At 41.8% G+C, this 16601-nt stretch overlaps 1 protein-coding gene across 2 annotated transcripts in view; it reads right to left on the reverse strand.

The window, feature by feature from the left end:
* Positions 1-862: 862 nt before the first annotated feature.
* MSN (moesin) overlaps positions 863-16601 on the reverse strand; it is a 211265-nt gene continuing 195526 nt past the window's right edge. For both annotated transcript variants that reach the window (XM_068247677.1, XM_068247678.1), the window contains exons 10-13: positions 14968-15128; positions 11674-11766; positions 9849-10082; positions 863-2334 (exon numbers count right to left, since the gene is read on the reverse strand). In XM_068247677.1, the coding sequence (XP_068103778.1) occupies positions 2170-2334; positions 9849-10082; positions 11674-11766; positions 14968-15128 (653 nt within the window). In that variant the 3' untranslated portion in view covers positions 863-2169. The remainder of the gene's footprint in view (positions 2335-9848; positions 10083-11673; positions 11767-14967; positions 15129-16601) is intronic.

Raw genomic sequence — 16601 nt, forward strand, 5'->3', positions numbered from 1 at the left:
AAACACTTTTTGTGTAAATCTTCATTTCAGACCGCAAGACAACCACGTGTAAATATTCTGAAGGGGTGATTCTTTTCTATACCACTGTGTGCAGTTTTTGTGCAAAGAACAAAAAAAACAAACAAACAAAAAAAAAAGGTTTGCTGCACTCTTATCTGTCTTTCTTGTAAGAGAGCACTGCAAAGTTGTCAATTGTTTCGGGGCCACGGCGGGTCCCCTTCATCAGAACAGTGCAGACTAACACTAACCCAAAAATATATACACCTAGTGAACACAGTACCGTTGACCAACGGCTTCTGGATTATAGCGGCACGAAGATGTGGCCAATCAGTTTGAAGTGATCTCTGAGTGACAGGATTTGCACAAAGTTATTAAAGCAAGTTGGCAATCTTATACAGCGATCTGCTTAGTATGTTTGACTGCAATAGCAGCCTATGCCTAGTTGGGTATTATGACATTCTCTGCGAGACTGTGATTGCTACTATTGAACATATGGGATTTGTTACATGCAGAATGATGGGAGGTAGTTTTCCTTGTCTATGGTCGGTACTGTGTTCACTAGGTGTATATATTTTTGGGTGAACAACCAGTTAGTGGTTATGTCTGCACTGTTTTGATGAAGGGGACCCGCCGTGGTCCCGAAAAAATTGTCAACCTTGCAGTGTTTTTACACATGTATTTAAGAATCAAGATTTGAATTGCTTTGGAAAAGCTAGAGTGCTAACCAGCCCTTTCGACTGTCTTATCTGTCTTCCTTGAGATTATAACAGGGTACTCAAACACTGAGCATTGTGTGTTTGTATTTCATAACATTTTTGGGTGTTTTCATGCCATCATAAAACAAACAATTCTTTAAGCACACTAGATTCAAATGATCTTTATTGGCACTGGAAGAATAGAACACGTTCAGATCACAACAAAAAAGAAAACCTAAATAATAATAAACACATATTAGACAAGGAATCAGCACTTGTTTAGTTATAAAGAAACTAAAAAGTGTCCTTTTGTGCCATTATAAATCTCATCAATACAATTTACAGCAAGAGACTATAGTTTAGAAACAAATATTAACACTTTTGTCTGGGAAAAATCCCAATAAAACCTGGAATGATAAGGTTAATGAGTAAATACCTGTCAAATAAAAACACTAGAAATATGACTAATACTGAAAGCTCTTTGAGCATTACTTTTGTTTCAAAATATGTTCTGTGTATTTTTATAATACAGTATAGTTTTTTTTTCCATCATCCAGAAGGCAGCTTGCCTTTTTTTTTTTCAATATTTACTAATCTGTGCATAGCTAGAAAAAAAATACTTGTATAGCATCAGACAAAGGAAAGGGGATGGCAGCCTAGAGCTATGACCACGGAGGCAAGACGTAGTTTCACATAGATGCTATCCAGCAGCAAAGGAGATTTTAGATTTTCTGATTAAAATCTATTGAATTTAAAAACAAGGTGAGCAAGAGGGTTTTTACTTTTTATCTTGTGGCAGACGTTGGCACAACACATACTGCATGAACGTCACTGTGCAGTTTTAGGCACACTTGGTATTCAGAAATAAAGCCTACATTTTTCATGCGTAAACATAACTTTTTTTTTCCTCTCTCAATGGAATGCTTACAAAAAATATATATGTATAAACGAATATAAAAAACTTATATATTATTGCTTCCCTATTCACTTTGCAAGTAAGAAAACAGGTTTTAACCATTTCCAAATGCATATGAAGGTAAAAGACCAATGTGGATGTACGCAAATAAGTCACCTAGTGTGCCGAGCCTGTATAGTTCCATTTCTCCAGTGCAAACAAACAAAAGCATTTTTTTTATTTTAAACTCTGTCATTATAAACTGAACACACATTAGGCACAGAAATCTGCATCGTTATTTTTGTAGAAAATATTAGCAAAAGGCATTTGAGGGCAGTAATACTTTAATCTTTGAAACTGCTGGAGATACATCAAGCAATCTCTGCAGCTGCCTTTTTTTTATATATCCTTGGACCAGGAAACTTAAATAGGTTGGCATGGTCTTTAAAGGAAATTTGGACAGGCTACAGATCTATGATTGTACTGCATCAAACCCTGACTCAAAGTGGTACAGCAGATTCAGCTGAGCCATGAAAAGAAAAGAGACCAACATGTGAAATGTACAAGGGTATACAGGCTTTACATGGATTCAAATTCATCTATACGTTGCTTGGTGTTGCCCTGGCGGATCTGGCGGAGCGTCTTGTACTTGTCCCTTCCAGCACGCACATTTTCAGCATGCAGTAGGTCATTTGCAGTCTTCTTGGTATCATCGCGGGCATTCGCTAGTTCTGAGGTAAGAAGCTAGGTAAACAAGAAAAATGGGACACAATACACATTAAACTGTAATTTAAAAATATACAGAAAAATAAAATAGCAGCTGCAAATCAGTTTAGATTGATTTTACCTAAACTATAGAAAGCGCCATTAATTGGAAGAACTACTACTCCTATATGTCATGAAACAATGAAGTAAACTTTATTGAATACTGATACATTTAAAAACAATTAAAAACTTGTTAAAAATTCCCCAGTACACAACGACCATAATCAATGCACCTCCATATCAAATGTATGTATACATAATGTCTAAATATATATCAAGATCAAAGCTGATGGATTGGTAATGCAATGATGTGATGAACAAAATATATCAAAAATACTTGGTGTATATAACTCTTAGAGCAATATAGAAAAAAAATAAATACAAAAAAAAAAAAAAAGGTTAAAAAAATAAAATATATATATCACAATTATACAAAATATGTAAAAGGTGTGAAACCAAATAATCCTGTAGGGATGGTCAAAGAAAAACTGATTGGCAAAAAGTCAGCTAGTGCTTGGATGTGATGCGCCAATCGCATTGCATAATACTACAAAATTGCTAGCACAAAGTGCTATAGCGTGCATGTAAAAAGAGCTAGGTGCTTACCAAGGAGTCAGCTGAGATGCAGGTCAATGGAAGGAGAACCTGGCCCACCTCCAGACCAAATGTTTAAATAATATCTAAATAAATATCAAGATCAAAGCTGATGGATAGATAATGAATTTATTTACGTGATGCTTCCTTGCAGTATACATTAATGAATGGTTGTGCACTGTGCTAAAGTAAAGAGACTCCAGCTATTCTGCTAGGTGCATAGGCTGTCCTCTGCTGTGCCTCCCATAACCCATCGGTAAGAGCCGTCAGACTCGGGCTGTCATGTCTGTGTAAACAGCAGTGTGAATTTTTTTAAACTAATTATTAACCCTTACTATCAGAGGTCGAGTCCTGCGTGAAAGCGGGTGGACGGCGTCCACTTACTATTTCCTCAGCGTGGACGCCGTCCACCCTGGCTTGTGTGGAGGGGAGCAGCGCAGAGAAGGAGAGCTATGGGGACAGTGGGGAAGGGCGGATGTCCCCCCCCCCCTTCCCTCACCTAGGGGCTCTCCTTTCTGGCTCTCCCCTCCGGTATTTTTAAAGTTCGGCCGGCGGCTAAAGTGGGCGGAGACTTACCGCCGTGCTTCCAGCCGCAACTCGCAGGGGACGCTCTGCTCTATGCGCGGCTAGAACTAGTCTGGTCTTGAGTAGACCAGACTAGCAGCGCACAGAGCAGAGCGTCCCCTGCGAGTTGCGGCTGGAAGCACGGCGGTAAGTCTCCGCCCACTTTAGCCGCCGACCGAACTTTAAAAATACCGGAGGGGAGAGCCAGGAAGGAGAGCCCCTAGGTGAGGCAGGGGGGGGGGGGGGGGGCTGGGAGAGGAGACATCCGCCCTTCCCCACTGTCCCCATAGCTTTCCTTCTCTGCGCTGCTCCCCTCCTGCTGGGGGGGGGGGGGGGACACCTGGCTACCTGGGGACATATACCCCTGCCTAAATATACTGGGCACATATACCCCTGGCTACATATACTGGGCACATGTACCCTTGACTACATATACTGGGCACGTATACCCCTGGCTACATATACTGGGCACGTATACCCCTGGCTACATATACTGGGCACATATAACCCTGGCTACATATACTGGGCACATATACCCCTGGCTACATATACTGGGCACATATACCCCTGGCTACATATACTGGGCACATATCCCCCTGGCTATATATACTGGGCACATATACCCCGGCTATATATACTGGGCACATATACCCCTGATTACATATACTGGGCACATATCCCCCTGGCTACATATACTGGGCACATATACCCCTGGCTACATATACTGGGCACATATACCCCTGGCTACATATACTGGGCACATATACCCCTGGCTACATATACTGGGCACATATACCCCTGACTACATATACTGGGCACATATACCACTGGCTACATATACTGGGCACATATCCCCCTGGCTATATATACTGGGCACATATACCCCTGACTATATATACTGGGCACATATACCCCTGACTATATATACTGGGCACATATACCCCCTGGCTACATATACTGGGGACTACTACACACCTGGCTACTTATGGAACATATACACCTAGCCACCTATTCTGTGGACATCTGTACACCTGGCTACCTATTCTGGGGACAACTATCCTCATGGCTTCTTATACTGGGGACACCTGTAGACCTGGCTACCTATGCTGGGGGTACCTATTTTGGGGGAACTGCTGTCAGATTATCTGTATTTTGGGGGAACCGCTGTTAACAGATTAAGTGTATTTTGGGGAACCGCTGCCAGATTATGTGTATGTTAGGGGAACGGCTGCTGCCAGATTTCGCGTATTTTGGGGATCTGCTGCCAGATTGTGTATGTTTGGGGGACCACTGCTGCCAGATTACATGTATTTTGGGTGTTGCGTGTATTTTGGGTGATCCGCTGTCAGGTTTTGTGTATGTTGGGGAACTGCTTCCAGATTATGTGTACTGCCACATTGTCTATTTTGGGGGAACCACTGCCATATTATCTGTATTTTGGAGGAACTTCTACCAGATTACGTGTCTTTTTGGTGAAATGCTGTCAGATTACATCTATTTTTGGGGGATACACTATGGCAGAGCTCAAACTTCCTGACAGACCTTTTACATCACTGCTAAAGTCATGTATATTTGGCTCCACCCATTACCACGCTCACGTTATGCTTGACCACGCCCAATTTTTGGCACGCCGCAAAGGTTTTCGGAGTGAGTCCACTCACTTTTCCTAGGACTAGACCCCTGCTTACTATCCCTACTAGCCTTTTTTCAAGTAACAATAATAATGGTGACAAATAAATCAACTGTAAAATATGTGGTAAGGAGCCCAAACACTGTCCAGCAGCTGAATCACCATTTTTTAGGCTGGAACATTAAAGGAGAACTGTAGTGAGAGGTATATGGAGGCTGCCATATTTATTTCCTTTTAAGCAATACCAGTTGCCTGGCAGCCCTGCTGAGCTATCTGCCTGCAGAATCAAACCAGAAACAAGCATGCAGCTAATCTTGTCATATCTGTCAAAATTGTCAGAAAAACCTGATCTGCTGCATGCTTGTTCAGGGGTTATGGCTGAAAGTATTAGAGGCAGAGGATCAGCAGGATAGCCAGGCAACTGGTATTGCTCAAAGGGAAATAAATATGGCAGCCTCCATATCCCTCTCTCTCCAGTTGTCCTTTAACTGGGAAATAATGCAATACTGACAGACACCAGAGGCCATATGCAATTCACCTTTTCACCTGAGTTTTCTCCTAGGTGACATTTTCAAACTTGACAATAAAATGCCTTTTAAACCAGCAAGCAAATACTTGAAATAATTTCGACAATACTTTAACCACTTGAGGACCCACCCTTTACCCCCCCTTAAGGACCAGCGCTGGTTTGATTGATCTGTGCTGGGTGGGCTCTGCAGCCCCCAGCACAGATCAGGGTGCAGGCAGGGAGATCAGATTGCCCCCCTTTTTTCCCCCCTATGGGGATGATGTGCTGGGGGGGTCTGATCTCTCCTGCCTGCTGTGGGTGGCGGGGGGGGCACCTCAAAGCCCCCCTCCGCGGCGAAATTCCCCCCTCCCTCTCCTACCTGCTCCCCCCCCTGAGATCCGGGCTGCACAGGACGCTATCCATCCTGTGCAGCCAGTGACAGGACGTCCCCTGTCACATGGCGGCGATCCCCGGCCGCTGATTGGCCGGGGATCGCCGATCTGCCTTATGGCGCTGCTGCGCAGCAGCGCCGTACAAATGTAAACAAAGCGGATTATTTCCGCTTGTGTTTACATCTAGCCTGCGAGCCGCCATCGGCGGCCCGCAGGCTATTCACGGAGCCCCCTGCCGTGATTTGACAGGAAGCAGCCGCTCGTACGAGCGGCTGCTTCCTGATTAATTAGGCTGCAGCTGGCGACGCAGTACTGCGTCGCTGGTCCTGCAGCTGCCACTTTGCCGACGCACGTTATGAGTGTGCGGTCGGCAAGTGGTTAAGTACTTCTTGGTACTTTTTCCATTGCAGTCAAAATTATGTCAAGTATTTGTTTGCTTGCTGGTTTAAAAGGCATTTTATTGTCAAGTTTGAAAATTTCACCTAGGAGAAAACTCAGGTGAAAGGAGAAAACGTGAATTGCATATGGGCCCTGGGTCCATATGCAATTCACTGAGTTTTCACCTAGGTGATAATTTTCATCCTCTTTTCAGATCAAATTTTTAGCACTTTGTAATTGAAAAAGTACCGAAACATAGGAGGAAAAGTGCCATGAAAACCATTGTCTGTATTTTCTTGCCTGCTGGTGGTTAAAATAAAAGCATTTTAAAGACAAATCTCAAAATATCACCTTGGAGAAAAAGGTTATTGCATATGGGCCCAGGAGCAGCCATACCCACAAAAGCTTTAAACATACCCAAATCTCTTGCTTTTGGTTGTGATCAACAAGTTAAAAAGACAGGGTTTTAACTGCGGAAACCTCTTTTTACATTAAACTGGTAACATTTCAACACTCTGATTACAAAGTTATTAGATGGTGTTTTTAGATCTGTATCTGGAGATAGGCTTTAAAGGACAACTGTAGTGAGAGGTATATGGAGGCTGCCATATTTACTTCCTTTTAAGCAATACTAGTTGCCTGGCTATCCTGTTGACCCTCTGCCTCTAATACATTTAACCACAGACCCTGAAAATGTATGCAGCAGATCAGATGTTTCTGACAGTATTGTCAGATCTGACTAGATTAGCTGCATGCTTGTTTCTGGTGTTATTCAGACACTACTGCAGCCAAATAGATCAGCAGGAAAGCAAGGCAATTGGTATAATTTAAAACTAAATATGTATCGAAGCCTCCATATTCTACTCACTTCAGTTATTTCATTATCAGCATGAATAAGTTATTTTTCACATTAACAGGTACATTAAAATGGAAGTAACGTGGGCTAAGACAAACCTAAACACTTCTATACAAATTACGGCTTTATTCTCAAACCAGAAAGGACGTTACCATATCTTTCGGACCATAATAGCTAAGTTTGGAAGATGAAAACCAGGGGGAAAAAATATACTGAACCTGGTGCTTCCATGGTGCTGGAGCTTCTCCTCTCCCCCCCCCCCCCCCCCAATTATTTTATTTAAGTATTTATATAGTGCCTACATATTTTTCAGTGCTGTACAGAGTATATTGACTTGTCACTAACTATTCCTCGGAGGGTCTCACAATCTAGTCCCTGCCATAGTCCCATGTCTATGTATGTATTGTGTAGTGCAGTGATGGCTAACCTTGGCACTCCAGCTGTGGTAAAACTACAAATCCCATCAGGCCTCTGCCTCCCTGAGTTATGCTTAGAACTGTCAGAGTATTGCAATGCCTCATGGGACTTGTAGTTCTACCACAGCTGGAGTGCCAAGGTTAGCCATCACTGGTGTAGTGCATGTATCATAGTTTAGGGCCAACTAAGGGGGAAGCCAATTACCTTATCTGTATATTTTTGGGATGTGGGAGAAAACGGGAGTGCCCAAGGAAAACCCACGCAGACACGGGGAAAACATACAAACTCCTTGCAGAAGTTGACCTGGCTGGGATTCAAACTGGGGACCCAGCGCAACAAGGCGAGAGCGTTAACCACTATGCCACCGTGCCTCTTTTGTCCTCCTTGTGCCTGGTTCGTACATATTGTGTCCTCCTCAACCACCCCTGTCCTCCTTTGCCCTTTTAGTGACCTCTTCTGTCCCTATGTCCTCATTTGCCCCTCTTGTGACTGTGGCTGGATGGTGTAATGGTTAAGGGCTCTACCTCTGACACAGGAGACCAGGGTTCGAATCTCGGCTCTGCCTGTTCAGTAAGCCAGCACCTCTTCAGTAGGAGACCTTAGGCAAGTCTCCCTAACACTGCTACTGCCTATAGAGCGCGCCCTAGTGGCTGCAGCTCTGGCGCTTTGAGTCCACCAGGAGAAAAGCGCGATATAAATGTTATTTGTCTTGTCTTTTGTCTTGTGACTATCTGTCCTCCTTTGCCTCCCCCTTGTGATTCCTCTCTCCCATTGTGACCTCTTGTGTCCCCATTACCTCCTTGTGAATTCCTTTGTGCCCACCTAGTAGTGGTGTAGTCAATCTTGATGGCAGTGAGTGGCAGCACACAGCTAATCACACACATAGGCTTCAATTCATCAAGCATTGCCGCATTCGATAATGCTGAAAACAGCTGAGTTTATAGAGCATTTAGTAAAATGTTAATTAATTGAGGCTGTTACTGCATGGAAATTACCAAGCAGTGAGGTAAATTACCAACTTGTGCGGTAAACCTCTCCAACACATGTCAGCAAATGTCAATTCATGAAGATCAGAGCATGTGGTAAAGTCCAGGAGCATGTTCGCTAATTACCGGCAGCTGGTCGAAAACCAGCTTCAAATGCCTTCCATGTGGATATCCCCATGATTGACAAGAGCCGAGAGCCAATAGGGACAGCCTCTCTCTCCTGCAAGTCCCTGTGATAGGTTGTGATGTCTTCTCAGGCGGAACAAGCTTTTCTACCCCCCAGGCAGCAGAGGAGAGGAAACAAACCAAAGAAGTTTCCGCTGTCTCCCTTTAGATGTTTAAACTTTTAGGTTCCTGTTTGAAGATGTGGAGGAGCAAGTGGGAAAATCACCTAAGCATGGCATGTGTAATGTCTCTTGAGTTCATCTAAACTGTGGCAATTAAATAGAATGTTAATAAAGACTAATAAACAGATTCAGAGCAAGCAGTGGCAGGATAACAAACATGTACATTCTAAAGGGATGTGGGGATGCCTCTTAATATTGTAATGCTGTCACTGCACGGAACTTGCGAGTTTGTAAAAACACAGAGATAGCTCCACACTCCTCTGCAGTTACCAAACAGGTTTTTGTGAATTGAAGCATAGCATTTCAGTAAATTACCAAACTTCTACCGCACCTGTGAAAATATTGATGAATTAGCACCCCCCCCCCCCCCCAAATACCGAGTGCAGTGTTTGTCCGACTTTTTTTTTTATCGTACAGCCTGTGATGAATTGATGCCTTAGAGCTTTCTGTCACGTTAGTGCATGCCTCCCAAGGCGGGAGGGGGGGTGCAGCAACAAGGGGATCCCGAGGTGTGGGAAGGCTCTATAGGACCCAGAGCCTTCACTCTCCAGCATCTTTTTTTTTTAGTTCATTGGCTTTAAATGTGCTCCATTTTCACTTGCCATATATACTTCTGATTTACTTTAGTCCTCCATTCATTTTAAAGGCTGATGTTCTGCATATTAATTTCATCGCAGGAATGTGATTTTGTAAAAACAGAGACCAGCAAAAGGGTCTAAAAAGTTTACCTTCATACATGCAAATTGCATAGTATGATATACACACACATATTTATGTGAATATTAAGGTAAAATAAATTAAAAAAAATATTAAAAAATTACCTGCAGGTGTTTTTGCACTCTTTCATTTTTCTCAGCTTCTGTGGTACGGTCTTCTTCACTTCTATCTTTAATCATGGCTTCTGCCTTTAGATCTGCACTAGCCTCTGCACCATTCTCATCCAGGTCATCGTCCTGCTCATTCTCGGCGTGTATTGGTTCCTGCACATGAGGAGTGCTCATCACCATCTTCAGCTCCTCTTTGGTCTTCTCCAGGTCCAGCTGCACAGTCTGAGCCTGCAGACAAAAAAAAAAATAAAAATGTTCAAACGTTGCATTCTTATAGTAAAATATAGTATTTTAAGTGGTCTGACACTCAGACATAACATTTAATAGAAATGTGTTTTCCTACATTTTATTACTCATACAGTTATATTTGCTTTTGTGCACACGTATTATTGTGTGTTTACAAATTACAAGTTTCCAAAGTGTAGTTTTTCTTACCCTGAAAGCTGGCATTGCATTTTATTCTTTTTCTATTATAACTGCTTATTATTATATAATAAAATCTTCTAATGAGCTATTCTGAACACTGTGTGTGCCTGAAGCAGAGACAGTTTCTCAGTGAGTGTGTTTCCATTCCAGTGTTAATACATTTGTGTTTAACAAGTAAAAAGATACTGTTATTTCCAGTTTGGATGCGGATCTGAAGTTGAATAGCAGGAGAAAGTGTTTTAACCATTTCAGTGATATTCTGCTAGATTTTTTTTTGGGATAGTAGCTTTCAAGCTGTGAGGAATCTTTTAGAGCAAAGTAGAAATGCTGGCTTTCAACCCACTTTAAGCGATTTTTATGCAGAATTTCAGCTCCTTTATGTAAAATACTGTAACAATATTTAATAAATATAAAAACACACAGAATAAAGCTCTTATACTGATTAAACTGGATTATGGAGCGGATTCCTTGAAAACCACTTAAATGATGCCATACTGATGGAGCCATATGTAGTTGGAATTGGATGGGGGTGTGGCTTAACCTGACTGACTTTACTATAAAGCAGGTGTTAAAACCTGTGTAGTTAAATCTTCATTTATCACATTTTTCTGGAAATCCTTGTGTGTATACACATTTTACCTATCAAGAGGCAGTATCAGTTTTTCACATTAGTTTAGTTACTACAGCAAGTAAATTCAATATATATCTGTGCAATGCAGCAACAGGCACAGCACAGAATTTTTAGTCATATTGTTTCATAGTGTATGTAGCATCCAAATCTTTAGGGCCTGCTCAGACAGATGACTGCCAGCAATTTTCTGACATAACGCTAAGGATTCACTGCATTGTAAGTGAGCTGAATGGAAAAGTCGATCTCCCTGAATTTACAGTCGTTTAGTCGAGCCGCACCATGGCCAATAGAGTTTTCCTGGATGTTGCATGCATCGGTTACGTTGTACTACCCTAGAGCTCTAAACATGAAGTGATGACAAAAGATGTCAATCACTTTTGAGGGAGATGGAAGAATAGCGTTTGAGCATGACAAAATGAGCTACTGGGTGCCATTAATCTGAACTCGCCCTAAAAGTGAACCTATGAATAACATTTTTATACCATTGGTTTAATTCCAGATAGGACATTTGAGGGATTGCATAATCTCATTTTGATTTCAAGGGCTTAAAATCCAAGCTTCAATTTGTATTTTTTTCACTGGCATACACTGCTGTTTATTTATTCAGCTCTCACATAAAGTAACGGACTATTAAACATCGAATCACTTCCATGCTGTCAGGAATGTCTGTTACATCAGGGGTTCATAGTGCAGTGCAGCTTTTTAACAAAGGGTACACCTGAACAAAGTTAAATGCTTTTGTAAAAGATCTCTCATACTCACTTTCACCTGCCATTCTTCAGCTTCATTCTCTTTCTTCTTTCTGGCAAGTTCCAGGTGACTGATAGTGCTTGTCAGCTCAGCTAATTCAGCAGCCTTTGAAGCAAAAGGAAAAAAAGATTATTATAAAAAGTAGTTAACATATTAAAGGGGTGCTTTACCTGTTTGGACATACTGCACCATAGAGGTTTGGTTTACCCCATATGTTGGAGCTGATAAGGAACCACTGGGGAGATTGCTGGCTGGGCCAAAAGTGAAATAGCTGATCCTATGGAGATTAGCCACATTATCTGGTAAGCGCATTGCATGTGTGTGGGCACCTGAGGTGGAAGCTGGTTGGACACTCTTCACTATATACAGTATATGTGTTTTTGCTTTCTATGAGTGACTGAATATACATCCCTGGGGGAATAACGACTAAGAAAGAGGGATTTGCTGGCTGGGCCAAAAGTGAGATTGCTGATCCTTTGGTGACTGGCCACAGCATTTGGTGAGCGCATTGCATGTATGTGGACACCTAAGGCGAACATACCACACTATTAGATGCACAGAGGCGCCAAAAGAATAAAAGATGCTAAAATGTTTAAAACATTCGGGTGGCGGCGGTGGACCGGCCACTCAAAAATGGACTTGATGCTGTTACTTGAGAAAAAAACAATTTATTCACATACTCGAACAATATCGCAACGCGTTTCACGGGCACAATCCCGCTTCATCAGGCATTCAACAAAGGGAGTATCACACAAATGCAGGTCCAATACAAGCGTGTATTGGACCTGCATTTGTGCGATACTCCCTTTGTTGAATGCCTGATAAAGCGGGATTGTGCCCGTGAAACGCGTTGCGATATTGTTCGTGGAGTATGTGAATAAATTGTCTTTTTCTCAAGTAACAGCATCTAGTCTATTTTTGAAATGCCGGTCCACCGCACCCACCCGAATGTTTTAAACATTTTAGCACCTTTTATCCTTTTGGCGCCTCTGTGCACCTATTAGTCAAGATTTCCACCCTTGGTGGAAGGGTGACAAACCCTCTTTTCCTTCTTCAGAGAGCGACATCTTAATCCTGAGTGGGGACAGGTCTAACCTCCCCACCTGCCTATACAGTGGTTGCCTGAGCGGTAACCCATGTTTGTGAGTATAATACTTACTAGTCATAATCCCTCCTTGATCCAATACATACTACACTAGATCGGGCTCTCGGTTTCTCTGTTTTATATACCACACTATATTTGTCTTTCTGTGTTTTCTGAGTTATTGAAGACATGAGTTGGGAGAGAACACACTGGCTAGGCCAAAACCGCATTAGCTGATGTATATCGATTAGCATTCAAATCTAGTGAGCGTATTGAGAGATTATTATGTATCGAAGATTTATGCTGAATTGGATGGAACTTTATTAGAAACTCATATTTGTGGACTTGAGCGCTATACCATTCATAATCCATAGTATTAATCTGCTCAAATCTACATCAGTATGATGCTTCTGGTACTCTTGCCTAACAGGTTATAATAGGACAGGAAAAAAAATGAAATATTTCCAAAATTAGATTTTAAAGTCTAGGTTCACCCTATGATTATCTGTTAATAAAGATTGCTAGGGAACTTTTTGACGTAATTTCATTGATGTAATATGCATTTGAATTAATGGCTCTATGGATTGGTGGTTGTTGTTATTATACAATAATATGTTGCTATTACACACTGTTGAGCTATGTGTTTTGACGCTTCATTGGAAGTGCTCTGCCCCTTTAAATCACTGGTTTCAGATAGGCTAGTCTATCTAAATTACTGCCTCTGTGAACATAGGACATGGTTCCAATAGAATAGTTTTCTGGGTACAGATCGTTATGTGTTCCAGCGTAGGTTCCTATGCATGTTTGTATATTTTCTTCTATATATATGTTTGTTATAATGTGGGTTTATTTTTTCTCTATTTATGATTGAGCATTCAATCACCATCATGTTACATTAGGTTCTCTACTTCCCTTTTTGGGTTTTTTTTCCCCTTGGCTTACCTCTCCTATGTTCTTACTCTCCTCTTTGTACTATGCGCACGCGCGCCTTTCATTATTATCATTATTTACTAATTGTTGCCCTGACTACGCTTCCCCCGACTTTGCCCTACTCGATATGGGACGGAAGGTGCGCACCATGAGAGCGCGACCTTTGCGTTTCACCGTACGTGGCCACGTACGCGATGACCCGTTCGACCCGCCCCTTCCGCTGACTCATTTCCCTTATATACGGGGGACGCTGTAGCGTTTATTATGCCCGTCAGAAGCCGCTTGAAGCGGCGAATCGCGAAGGCACCATTCAGGTAGACGCCACCCTTCCTCCTCCAGTTCCTGCATCTTGGTGAGTCTCATCTTGGCACCTTGTTCTCCGTGTCCACACGGATCTTCCTCCTGTTTGGCACTCTCTGTTTCATGCACTTTATATCCCTTTGGTGGGATTGCTTTTGCTACTCATTTTTCAACTTTGTCACTTATGCACCATTGCACTTTGCAGTGTTCTGCTATATAGCGATCTTTGCACACAGCACTTGGCACTTTTCTCATTTGGGTTCTCTACCTATGAACTATTGTGGCTGTGAGTGAAGGGTTGGGCTGGAGCATTATTTGCATTACAGCAATCATTGTATATTTTGTTTAGCCAAATTTTGGCTTATATTACTGTGTCCACCTGATGTTTATTGTTTTAATTGTTTTTATCAGATTTCTTGCACTATTAGTGAAATAAAGCTCATGATATAGACTTTATACTTGTGTGGTGCGGTCTCTTAGGATTCATCTTTGTTGTTGCTTATCCATTTGTTCAGAATCCTTTTCTGCACACACGGTGAATTATTGGCTTATTTTTCTGAGCTATTATATTTGTGTACTGGTGCTGCCCAATAAGTGTTTCGTTTAAGTTGCTAGGGAACTATGCACCAACCAGATACTGGCACAAGTAGACAGCTTTGCAATTCTGCCAGCAAGGAGGTCATTGTCAAAAAGTAGTTTATGTAAAATATAGATAGATTTGCGCATTGCAAATTATATGTTCCACGCAATAATCATTAACCACTCCATGTGGGGATTTACACTTTTTTTTATTCATCAACCCCTACATTCAATTAATACTAAAATAAAAAGGGGCAGGGGGAGATCTTTTTTAAAGGGTGATGAAAGTAGCAGGCATTTTTTTTTTAATTATTTCAACAACAATTCAAAAAAGTGTTGGGGTGATTTTCTTTTTTGTAATCCAGCACCATCCAAAGGTTTTCAATATTTTTTTGTGTATGGTTGGCACTTACCAGTTGCTCCTGAGTTTTCTGTTGATCTTGTGATTGTTTCAGCAGGGCCTCCTTGGCCTCCTCAGCTGCCTGACGGTCTTGTGCTAGTCTTTCAGCCTCTTCCTGTGCTCTTCTCCTTTCATCTTCTAATTCCAGAGCTTTCCGAGTCTGCTCCTCCAACTCTGTGCAATAGAGATTATACTAATATAGATAGATCTGTGTTTTTAAGAGTACCTAATAATATTTTAAGTGGAATGCCAGATAAAACACCTCTATGTAATGCTATGTACACACCATACAATTTTCTGTTAGATTTACCTACAACATGGAAAAAAGCTATCTGGCAGGTAAATCTAAGAAAAAATCTAACAGAAAATTGTATGGTGTGTACCTAGCATAAGGAACACACAGACCTGTCTCTTCTAGTCGATGCCGGCTGGAGATCAATGATTATGTTCACTAATCACAGCCATAATGTTTAGTTCTAGCTGTGGACTAATTCACGGTTCATACACACTTTGTATTTCTGTCACCTGTAGGCATGCTAACAGTTCAGGGCCTAAAGTGTTGTAGATGCATTGCGAGCATTCAGGCGATTGACAATCTATTACTGTGGAAAGGGTAGAAGGGGCAACAATGTGGCTCACAATGGAGCAGGATGGAATGGGTAGGGTGGGGAAAATAATGCCCTTGGCCCAGATGGTCTCTAGGCATATAGCTTGCTGATGCATTGAGGGGCAATGAACACATCCTGGATTCTCAGCAGAGATGTCCGCAACTGGCTTACTTGGTCCTTATTTACACCTGAGACCTTGTAACATGACCTCAGGGAGGGGGAAACTTCTAATTTGACAGAATTTAGACATTCTTCACAGGGTGGACTAGCTTTTGTTGCCAGCAGTTTAGACATCAATGGCTGTGTGCCGAGTTATTTTTATAGGACAGCAAATGTATTCTGTTATACAAGTTATACATGGACTACTTTACATTTTATGTTCAGTGTTGTCCTATTAAAAGTGGTTATAAAATATTTACAAAATGTGAAATCCATTCACTTTTGTGCGATACTGTATATATGTACTGTTGTTCAAATCTGAGGTTTTTCATTTGGAAACCTGTATTATGCTATATACCGCACTTCAGCACCAAATCTAGAGGCGAGAACCTCAGGGTAACAGTCCACGTTGTGCTTCATGTGACTCCGATGCTTCTTCCTTCCTAGCCTGAGCACCGGAGTCACAGGAAGGGCAATATGGACCACAATACTGTGAAGCTCGCTCAGATTTCCGAATGAAGAAAGCCGTATGTGTGTGTGTGTGTGTGTGTGTGTGTGTGTGTGTGTGTGTGTGTGTGTGTGTGTGTGTGTGTGTGTGTGTGTGTTTGCTAAAATTAGTCTCCACTATATCATGTTCATTGGTTTGTTTTGATTTATCCGAAATGTCAAAATTTATGGGGTTTAGTCAATATCTCTAATTAAACTTACACAGGATAATAAAAACAAAAATGAAAAACAAACAAAAAAAAAAAGTAAAAACAAGTTAAGGCAATTAACCACTTTACCCCCACGCGTACGGATTTCTCCGTCCCTTTTTTCCCCCCTAAAAAAACCAGGGACGGAGAAATCCGTACCTTCCGCGCTCCCGCCGCTGTCCGCG

The sequence above is a fragment of the Hyperolius riggenbachi genome, chromosome 8, assembly GCF_040937935.1.
Source record: "Hyperolius riggenbachi isolate aHypRig1 chromosome 8, aHypRig1.pri, whole genome shotgun sequence".
Taxonomy (NCBI): Eukaryota; Metazoa; Chordata; class Amphibia; order Anura; family Hyperoliidae; genus Hyperolius; species Hyperolius riggenbachi.